Genomic DNA, 11,733 nt, shown 5'->3' with positions numbered 1-11,733 from the left:
GCTTCAGCCAAACCATTTGCAGAAGCATTATACATGGATGACTTGTACTGTTTAAACTTGAATTTTTCTCCCAGACTTGTCATCAGATGGTTGAAGAATTGTTTCCCATTGTCAGTTGTGATACGCTGAGGTACACCATATCTGTAGATGATTTGGGTTCGAATGAAGCCCACAACATTTTCTTTCTTCACTTCCCGTAGTGTGATGGCTTCTGCCCATTTTGATAAGTAGTCGGTGGCGGCGAGGATATACTCGTGTCCATTTGAAGCCTTTGGAGTAAGAGGTCCCACAACATCAAGTCCCAAAGCTTCAAAGGGCCATGAAGAAACAGTGGGGTGCAACGGCTCTGGCGGTTGGTGTATGAAGTTTGCGTAGAACTGACAAGGTTCACATTTTTTCGCGAAGTCCATACAATCTTGCACCATGGTTGGCTACCCCATTCTCTTTACACGATCATAAAGTTTAGGCCCAGATTGATGAGCACCACAAATGCCAGAATGAGCTTCATGCATTGCTTCAGTAGCTTCGTCCTTGCTTAGACACCTCAACCATTGGCCTGAGAAAGAACGTCTGTAGAGTGTCCCTTTATAGTGAATGAACTTTGTAGCACGTCGACATATTTCTACCTTGTGTCTGGGATCATCGGGTAGTTTTTGGTGGTCCAAGAAATCAATGATAGGTTGACGCCAGTCATCTTCATCAACTGTGTAGACACATATCATGTTGGTTGTGTCTACATTTTATTCTCCTTCAAGCGATGATACTACCCAACGATTGCAGACTGGGACTTGCATATACTCTTCTGCCCCAAGTGCTAAAGTGGCTGCAAGATTAGCAAGCGCGTCAGCCAACTTATTGGCACTTCTTGGCACATGACCAACATGGACGTCGTCAAGTTGATTCAGCAGTTGTAATGCATGGTGATGGTAGGGAATCAAGTCTTCCTTTTTCACTTCATATTCACCAAGGACTTGGTTGACCACCAGCTTTGAGTCTCCATATATGTCCATATCCCTGACACCTATTTCGATCGCCATTTGAAGACCGGGTATGAGAGTTTGGTATTCTGCCATATTATTTGTGCACAACTGAGTGAGTGTAAAGGCATATGGCATAAGATGATTTTGTGGAGTTACGAATACAACTCCAGCTCCAGCTCCATCTTGGCTTGCGGCACCGTCAAAGTACATTTACCATGGAGGTAGGACGTCCACATAGAAAATTTCTTCTCCTGGGAGGTCATCTGAAATTTCCCACTCTGCTGGCACTGGATGATCAGCAAAGAAGTCGGCGATAGCTTGACCTTTGACAGCCTTTTGAGGCACGAACACCAAGTCATACTGCTTAAGTAACATTGCCCATTTCACAAGTTTTCCAGACAAGACTGGTCATGAGAGTATTTACTTGATTGGATCAGCTTTTGAGACCACGTGTATGGTATGCGCCTGCATGTAGTGCCTCAACTTCTGGATGGCGAACACCAAAGCAAGACATATCTTCTCTATGGGCGAGTAATTCAACTCAGCTCCAACCAAGTTACGACTCAAGTAGTAGAGTGCTCTCTCCTTGCGGTCTTCAATTTCTTGAGCACACATTGCCCCCAGTGAGCGTTCTTGTGCTGCAATGTAGAGGACAAGTGGCTTTTCTGGAATTGGTGCCCCCAGCACTGGTGCGCTGGCCAAGTACTTTTTGATGCTATCAAAAGCATTTTTGCATTTTTCATCCCATTGGAATGGAGCATCCTTTTTCATAAGATGGCTGAATGGTTGGAAACGTCCTGCTAGGTTAGATATGAACCTGTGAATGTATGCCAAACGTCCCTGCAATCCGCGCAACTCTTTCAACGTCTTTGGTTCCGGTATTTCGTTGATCGCTTTGATTTTTGTTTGGTCAATATCAATGCCTCTGTGTCTGACCACAAACCCTAAGAACTTCCCAGATGTGACACCAAATGCACACTTGAGTGGATTCATCTTGAGTTGACATTTTCTAAGTCTCTCAAAGACGGTTCGAAGGTCTTTGATATGGTCTTCTCTTTTCTTTGATTTGACAACCACATCATCAACATAACACTCTATTATTTTATGCAGCAAGTCATCAAAGATCTTTTGCATTGTGCGTTGGTACGTAGCGCCAGCATTCTTCAATCCAAACGGCATGACTGTGTGGCAGAAGATCCCTTATGGGGTTCGAAAACCTGTTGCTTCTTGATCTTCAGGTGTCATATGTATTTGATTGTAACCAGCAGTACAATCCATGAGTGAGAGGACTTCATGAACAGTGGTTGCGTCAATCATCAACTCTGTAACTGGCAAAGGGAAGTCATCATTCGGGCATGCATCATTAAGGTCTCTGAAGTCGACACATATGCGCAGTTGTCCATTCTTCTTTCTGACTGGGACAATGTTTGCTATCCAGGTGGAATATTTGACTTCTTGAATGAAACCTGCTTCAATGAGTTTAATGACTTCCTTTTCAATTTCAGGTATAAGCTCCGGCCTGAAACGACGTTGAGGTTGCTTTTTGGGACTGGTGCCTTTCTTGATTGCTAGACGATAAACTGCAATTTTTGGGCTGAGTCCAGGCATCTCTTTATAGCTCCAAGCGAAGACATCCTTATACTCGACTAATTTTTTGGAGCTTGTGTCCTCCACAATTAGTGTGATAACATTTATAAATCTCTTATAGGTTCACAAGGGTATACTTTGTATTTTATCAGTTGATTAACGATTACTTAATAACGGTTGGCTTGCTAGAAAGTTTAACGTTATTATCATACTGATGGCGATGATCAACTGGTCCCTAAAAGTCACACCTAAAGGATGTGTTTGAGAGATGTGATTGTATGAAAATATAATCACATTGATGCCTGACTAAACAGTTAGTCCATGTATTTGACTAAACAGCTAGTCAATGTGATGATAAGACGATTATTTAATCTAATTAAATAATATTAGCTGAGACGAATTAACTGTCAATTCGTAAATTGAATATAATATGTTATATTTAATCAATGTATATAATGTTAGCTTAAACGAATTAAGATGTTAATTCGTAATTAAACATAATCGGTTATATTTAATTAGCAAATTATAAATATGCGATATTTATAGTTAAAGTATATTTTATACGAGATTGTTATAATAAATGTTGTCAGGCCAGAATTAATAAATCGACTACAAACGGTTATGTATGGACTTATTAAAACGGGACAACATATATGACAATTAATAAAATGTACACATTATATATATTTTGATAACTACCCAAAAATAAGAAGAGATTTTTCTCCCTATTTTTGGGAGTTTTGACCGAAAAAAAGAAAAAAAAGATCTCACCTCTTTTTCTCTCCTTTTCACGGTTTAAGAGGGGAGATAGGAGATCATTTTTGCCAATTCTTTTTGACCTAATTTTTCTTCTCATCAAAAATCAAACAAAAACCTTAATTAATTAGTGAATTTGGGGATCTATTCTAGCAAGAACAAAAGGGCATTTCTCATATCATCTTGGGTGCAACGATTAGGCGAATATCAATTTTGATATTGTTCTTAGGCCATATTTTCAAGGACCAAAGGTTGATTCTTAATCCCTATTCTATTTTGTTTATGCATTTAATTTATGACTAGTTTTCATAGATTATAATTTCGTTATAATCCTTAATTTTAAGGGAAGTATACCGATATTTCCCACAAGTGGTATCAGAGCCAAGGCCACGAAATTATTTTATATGAATTTCATAATTGAATTTAAACAATAAAGTTTGAAGAATCGAAAAAAAAAATCAGCCGTGAAGAAAAAAAAAATTGTCGTATGAAAAAAAAAAAATTTGCCGAAAAGTTTTTCTGTTTTTTGGTTGATTTGTTCCATTTTGATTTATTAATATTGTTGTTTTAATTTGTTAAAATTATAATATGATGAATTTTTAGTTGTTTTGATTTAATGAGGATTAAATTAAAATGTAAATGGAAATCGTCTTGTTTGATGATGTTAAATTTGTTTTTGCTATATAGTTTTTGGCATAGATGATTTTAAATCGTTGTTTACAATCATGTTTCATAAATTTATATGTTCATGATTATGCCAATCTTGTTCTAATAGCAACTATAAACCAATTTGTTCATCTAAATGTTTTTTGTTATTAGCGCATTATGCCGCAAAAGAAAAAAAAAGTTTCTGTTTTTTTTGTTTTGGCTGTTTGCCGTGACCAAAGGAAAAAAAGGGTTTCTGGTTTTTTTTTTTTGGTTTTGAGGATATGCCGAGTGCATTAAGAAAAAAAAAAGGAAATCTGTTTTTTTTTTTCGTTTTTGCACAATGCCGTGAGCCTTGAAAAGAAAAAAAAACTGTTTTTTTTAAGTTTGCCGAGAGCATTATTAAAAAAAAAAATTGTTTTGTTTGTGGACAATATTGATTATACATTAAATTAATAATGTATGATTAATTGTTGTGAAGAAGTTCACAATTTTTAGATACCTAATTATTTTAAAGAAGTTTAAAATAATGTTGGATTAATTCATATTACAAGATTAATGTGAATTAAGATTGATATTATTGTGAGTAATTGAGGAATTGTCACATAATTTGATCATTTAAATAGGTGGTTTGGATAAATTAATCTACATAATTAAGGAATTATGTCTTGCATGTTTAATTTATTAGTTGATGCAAATTTTTTTTAGTTGAATGAATCGTTGAATGGATTTATTTACGTATTTTTTCAATCGGTTGTAATTTGTAATACCTAGTGTGGCCTTAGTTAAATTATGTTTTCGTAATGATGGAAACATAATTTTTAATGTAATTTTGAGATCTCGAATCTCCTTTTATTTTCTTTAAGTATTATGTTTTGAAATTAGAATATAAATAGGTTTATTTTGTAATTTTAATTGTAATTTTAAAGAAGACTAAAGATGGAGATTGGATTGCTCACTCCCGCTACATGGACCAAGATGGAACATCAAGACAAGCTTCTCGGGTCCAAGGATGGATTCCAAAATTGTATTTATTGTTCATTTTGGTAGATAGGCCACACTAGGACTTTATTTTGTTTACGTTTCTCCATTCCTATTGCTTTTCATTCACATGATAGTTAGTGCATCATATTCCGCCTAAACCAAACCACCTAATACTTCTAAAATGCATGAAAATTGACTCATATAGATTGTATGTTAGTTTTCATAGACATGCAGATGTCACACATTATAAGCCATCACCTTAGTTTATTCATTCTCGCATGCTAAATATTAGTTCACTTAAAATGAATTAAAATAAAGTTGATGGGATCTTCCTCTAAAACTGAAATTGAGACTAGTCATTATAAGGGCAAACAACTATGAATCCCTTCTTCGTCGGTAGGCATATAGGACCTTACTCTCCATATGACCCCTTCTACGTTGGGTAAGTAGTTTGTGTTGACTTAGTTTACCTCAACATTATAATCCGAAGAGTTTCTCGTGATTATGATGGACTAAAGATAGAATTTACAGAAATTTATCGACCAAGAATTCTAACAGTAGAATTAGCCAAGAGGTTGGCTTATCAATTTACAGAAAATTGAGTCTTGGGATCATTTATATAATTCTTGAGGGAGGTCAATTGTATAAATGCTTGAATCTTCGCGTTATAACAGTATTGCATTAGACTTAAATCATAACGATGAGTATGCTTATTATATTTATTCTTCTTTTCGCAGCGTAGAATACGTTTATTTTGATAATACTGTTACAACAAATGGTTGGAAATAACGAAATCCCAATACCAAGTGCCACACTTGGACGCGAGTCCTGGCTGAAAGCTTTCATGGACCACATGAATCAGTTCACACGTCTGAAAAATGACGGGTCCAACTTTGCGGACTGGGAGGCATCATTGCGGAATGCTGCCATTGCTGACGGTAAATTCAAGTACTTAACTGAGCCAATACCGCTAAACTCAGGCCCCAATGTAGGAGTCAATGAGTCACTTGCTTATAGTGACTTCATTATGGAAGCGGGTGCGATAAAGAACGTACTCATCTTTGCAATGGAAACCAATTTGCAGAGACGCTTCATTGCCCAATGTGCAAACAATATTTTCACCACGCTCACTAACGAGTTCCCAAAAGCACCAAGAATCGTTACTTATGAGCATACCTGTCGCTTCTTTGATGCGAAACTCCAGAAGGGCCAACCGGTTAGCCCACACATTCTTAACATGATTGAGAATGTCGAGAAATTGGAGGCACATGATTGCAAAATCAGTGAGAGCATAGTCATTGATCGTATGCTTCATTCACTTCATGATGGTTTTGCCCTCTTTAGGGCAAATTACTATATGAATGACATGAAGAAAAGTCCTCATGAGCTACACTCACTTCTCGTACAGACCGAGAAGGATATGAAATTGAGTGGGAGCATGAAGCAAGATGTTCTCATGATTTCCAACAAGAATAAGGGTAAGGGCAAGGCTCACGGCGACCTAACTATAGGAAAGCCGAAGTTTAAAAAGTCAGGAAACGGTAAGAGTAGGCCTGGTGAGACTAGTGGCTCACTAGGCAAGGCAAAGAGCAAGAACGGTAACGTTGAATGCCACCATTGTCACAAGTCTGGACATTGGAGGAGGAATTGTCCCGTTTACCGTGAGGACATAAAAGCAGGCCGCGTCACTCTTGTTGGTATGTCATCTTATATTCATATGATTGAGATTAACCATGAAAGTTTCGGAACTTGGGTACTTGATACTGGTTGTGGTTCTCATTTGTGTAATCATTTGCGGGGCCTAAAGAACATCACACCTCTCGCAAAGGGTGATGTGGACCTGCGAGTCGGGAATGGAGCACGAGTTGCTTCAGTCTCAAAAGGAACATACGTAATCCAGCTCCCTAGTGGGTTTGAGTTATATTTATATAACTGTTACTATGTACCTAGTTTATCTAAGAACATTATTTCTGTTTTCGTACTCGATAAAGACGGATTTGCATTTTCAATAAAGGATAATAGCTGTATTTTCTCTTTCAATGAAATGATTTATGGCAAAGCAGTTTCCATGAATGGAATTTATATCTTAGGTCAAACTACAGATATATTACACGTGAATAATAAGAAATTAAAGGTTGGTGACAAAGTTCAAACCTATCTATGGCATTGTCGAATGGGACACATAAATTAAAAACGTGTAAAGAAACTCATTGAGAATGGGACTATTCCCGCATTCGATTTTTCTACATTTGGCACGTGTGAATCATGTCTCATCGGCAAAATGACTCGAATTTCCTTCAAAGGTGTTGGAATGCGCGCTAGTGACCTATTAGGACTCATACATACTGATGTATGTGGACCTGTGTCAATTACCGCTAGAGATGGCTATAGATATTTTATCACTTTCACGGACGATTTGAGTAGATACGGATATGTCTACTTAATGAAGCATAAAAGTGAGTCCTTTGAAAAATTCAAGGAATACCAGAACAAGGTTGAGAACCAACTGGGAAGAAAGGTTAAAGCACTCCGTTCAGATTGGGGTGGCAAATATCTTTCAAATGAGTTTTATCAGCACCTTAAAGACTGTGGAATCATTTTACAGTTAACTCCACCTGGAACACCTCAATTAAATGGTGTGTCCGAACGGAGAAATCGAACACTACTTGATATGGTTCGATCCATGATGAGTCACACGGTAGTACCTGATTCATTATGGGGTTTTGCTCTTTTGTCAGCTGCTCTTATACTTAACCGAAGTCCGACTAAACCTGTCGACAAGACTCCATATGAAATGTGGAAGGGAACGGTACCTAACTTGTCCTTTATTCGGGTTTGGGGCTGCGAGGCTTATGTCAAGTGGAGACACGAGGATAAGCTCGGCCCGCGATCGGTCAAGACATACTTTATTGGTTATCCAAAAGGAACGTTTGGTCACTACTTCTATTCTCCTACCGAACATCGAGTTTTTGTTGTGGCTAGTGCAAAGTTCTTAGAGAAAGAATTTCTCGAGAACAAGACAAGTAATAGAACCTTCGAGCTGTCGGAGGTTTAAGAACCAACAACCGAGGAACAGATGGAGGAAGTTGTTCCTCCAACTGATGATACGGTTAATATTCCTCAGGAACCTAGGAGGTCGGGTAGAGTCTCTAATCCTCCGGACATATACATTGGTATGGTCGAGGAGAGTGACGTTTTGCTCCTAGAGAGTAATGAACCCGCTACCTATAAAGGTGCCATGACCTGTTCCGACTCAAAGCTATGGCTTGAAGCCATGCAATCCGAGATGGACTCCATGTATGAGAATGACGTATGGGATCTAGTTGATTTACCTAATAAGGTAAAACCTCTACAGTGCAAAATGGCTTTACAAAATAAAGCGTTCTGTAGACGGGCAACCAGATACCTATAAGGCACGACTAGTGGCAAAAGGTTTCACTCAAGTGCACGGATTGCATTATGATGAAATTTTTGCACCCGTAGTTATGCTGCATTCCATTCGGATAATCTTAGCGATTGCCGCTTTTCATGATTATGAAATTTGGCAAATGGATGAGAAAACTGCCTTCTTAAACGGTTATTTGGAGGAAGAGTTGTACATGGTACAACCCGAAGGTTTCATAGATCCTGAAAATCCTAAGAAAGTGTGCAAGCTTAAGCATTCCATTTATGGACTTAAGCAAGCTTCTCGGAGTTGGAATCATCGTTTCGACCAGGTGATAAAAGAGTATGGTTTTACTCGATCGGTCGAAGAACCATGATTATATATCAAGTCGAGTGGGAGCAAGATTGTTTTCTTGATATTGTATGTTGATGACATACTCTTGATTGGGAATGACATTCCTCTCTTATCTTCGGTTAAAGGATGGTTGAAGAACCATTTCCAGATGAAAGATCTGGGTGAGGCACAACGCATATTGGGAATCCGTATCTATCGAGATAGATCACGATGGATGTTATCACTGAGTCAGAAGTCTTATTTAGATAAGATTCTTGAAAGGTTCAGCATGACCAACTCCAAGAAGGGGAACCTTCCAATGACGTCTGGGATGCAGTTGAGCAAGTCTCAGTCACCCACAACGCCTGAAGGGATTGAGCGCATGAGTCGTGTTCCTTATGCATCAGCCATTGGATCAATCATGTATGCCATGATATGCACACGTCCAGACGTGGCATATGCATTGAGTATGACGAGTCGGTACCAAAAGAATCTAGGTGAAACACACTGGATAGCTGTTAAAACCATCCTTAAGTATCTACGGAGGACTAAGGATAGGGTATTGTCTTATGGAGGAGATAATAAGCTATGCGCAATCGGTTACGCAGATGCTAGCTTCCAAACGGATCGAGATGATTCAAAATCTCAGTCCGGGTTCGTCTTCACTCTTAATGGTGTCTTTGCGGTCACCGGAAGAGTTCCAAACAGATGTTGTTGCAGATTCTACTACTGAATCTGAGTACTATGCCGCTTCGGAAGCAGCAAAGGAAGCTATATGGATGCGTCAATTCTTACAAGGACTTACGATAGTTCCTAGTTTGAATGACCAGATCACCATCTATTGTGACAATAGAGGTGCTATCTTCCAGGCTAAGGAGCCAAAGTCTAGCAACAAGTCTAGACATGTACATCGGAAAGCTCACCTGATCCATGATTACGTGGAGCAAGAGGAGATAGTGAGTGACAAGATAGCTTCGGATGATAACATCGCGGATCCTCTCACTAAACCGTTGAATTATGATAAGCATGAAGGGCACGTTATTTCCATGGGAATTAAACGTGTTCCTGAGTTGTAGTAGTTGATTATGGATTTGATACATTATTTTTTTCATATACTATTTATAACTTCATCGTTTTATTTCATATTTTGTTTTTCATGTGGATTGTACTGACAACATTGAACGCCACAAAGTGAACTGAATTACATTATATTTGTTTTGGTCCGTAATCGTCCACATGAGCTGATAACTCTGGCTATTATATTGTGCAGTCGATTGATGGTGGGTTCAACGAGCCATGAGTCAAACAGTTGGCTGATCGATCACAGATGCGAGTTATAACGATAGCTCGTAGGACAATAAATTATGACAACGTAATGGAGTCCTAAATGTTTAATAACATTCGGTGCCAGGTCGTGGATTGGACGTCCATTGTGTTCCTAGAGTCGATTCTTTTGACTATCGACTGTCTCTTGAGATTAAGGCAGTTTTTGGGTGACTTTGGTTTCTTTCTCATGGTCTGCCGTAACAGGAGGCTAAGCAGATTTTTTCTGGGTCATTTCATCGTGCTTATATCTCAGGATTCGAGTTGAAGAAAATATCCAACCTTTATCAGGTTTAGTTATTTCTCAGGGCCACTCGAGGAGTTGTAACTGAAATGCATGGCCATGCTCGAATGATGATTCGTTTATCAGTTAAGTTACTCTCTAGTCGGGGAAACCACTCTTGATATTGATCACTTGTAAAATACGACCTTTGTGAATACGGATTTTGCAAATTGTTTTACATTGAGTGGGAGAAATTTTAGGATATGAGAATCGGTTATCGCACATACACTTGTGAGGACAAGTGGGAGATTGTTGGAGCTTGTGTCCTCCACAATTAGTGTGATAACATTTATAAATCTCTTATAGGTTCACAAGGGTATACTTTGTATTTTATCAGTTGATTAACGATTACTTAATAACGGTTGGCTTGCTAGAAAGTTTGACGTTATTATCATACTGATGGCGGTGATCAACTGGTCCCTAAAATTCACACCTAAAGGATGTGTTTTAGAGATGTGATTGTATGAAAATATAACCACATTGATATCTGACTAAAAGGTTACTCCATGTATTTGACTAAACAGTTAGTCAATGTGATGATGAGACGATTATTTAATCTAATTAAATAATATTAGCTGAGACGAATTAACTGTCAATTCGTAAATTGAATATAATATTTTTTATTTATTAATGTATATAATGTTAGCTTAAATAAATTAAGATGTTAATTCGTAATTAAACATAATCGGTTATATTTAATTAGGAAATTATAAATATGCGATATTTATAGTTAAAGTATATTTTATACGAGATTGTTATAATAAATGTTGTAAGGTCGGAATTAATATTTTGATAACTACCCAAAAATAAGAAGAGATTTTTCTCCCTATTTTTGGGAGTTTTGACCGAAAAAAAGAAAAAAAAGATCTCACCTCTTTTTCTCTCCTTTTCACGGTTTAAGAGGGGAGATAGGAGATCATTTTTGCCAATTCTTTTTGACCTAATTTTTCTTCTCATCAAAAATCACACAAAACCCTAAATTAATTAGTGAATTTGGGGATCGATTCTATCAAGAACAGAAGGGCATTTCTCATATCATCTTGGGTGCAACGATTAGGCGAATATCAATTTTTATATTGTTCTTAGGCCATATTTCCAAGGACCAAAGGTTTATTCTTAAACCCTATTCTATTTTGTTTATGCATTTCATTTATGACTAGTTTTGATAGATTATAATTTCGTTATAATCCTTAATTTTAAGGGAAGTATACCGATATTTCCCACACTAACAACTTCTAGTACTCCTCTTATTCTTCTTTAGTCAGAAGAGCACTAATATAAATGGGACGAGGATCTTCCGTAGTTCCCAAGTCGAGCTCCTTGAGTTCATCCAAAGTCGATTGCCCCCCGTCTTCAAGTGTTTTTGGGGCCTCATCGGCCTCAACTTCTTCATTCTCGTCAGGTATCTCTTCTAATGTGATGTGATATGACGACGTTGTAATTTCTATGTCACTTGA

At 37.7% G+C, this 11,733-nt stretch overlaps 1 protein-coding gene across 1 annotated transcript; it reads right to left on the bottom strand.

Annotated features, from left to right (window-relative positions):
• Positions 1 to 740: 740 nt before the first annotated feature.
• Positions 741 to 1,190, bottom strand: LOC141629168 (uncharacterized). Its single transcript, XM_074442212.1, has one exon. The coding sequence runs from the start codon at positions 1,188 to 1,190 to the stop codon at positions 741 to 743; it is 450 nt and encodes a 149-aa protein (XP_074298313.1).
• Between the last annotated feature and the right edge of the window lie 10,543 nt (positions 1,191 to 11,733).

This window comes from Silene latifolia, chromosome Y (assembly GCF_048544455.1).
Source record: "Silene latifolia isolate original U9 population chromosome Y, ASM4854445v1, whole genome shotgun sequence".
NCBI lineage: Eukaryota > Viridiplantae > Streptophyta > Magnoliopsida > Caryophyllales > Caryophyllaceae > Silene > Silene latifolia.
The sequence above is the reverse complement of the archived record's forward strand: the minus strand, read 5'-3'. Positions and strand labels throughout refer to the sequence as shown.

Coding starts and splice junctions, on each gene's coding strand:
- LOC141629168 (XM_074442212.1), bottom strand. CDS start 1,190: ATGTACTTTGACGGTGCCGCAAGCCAAGATGGAGCTGGAGCTGGAGTT.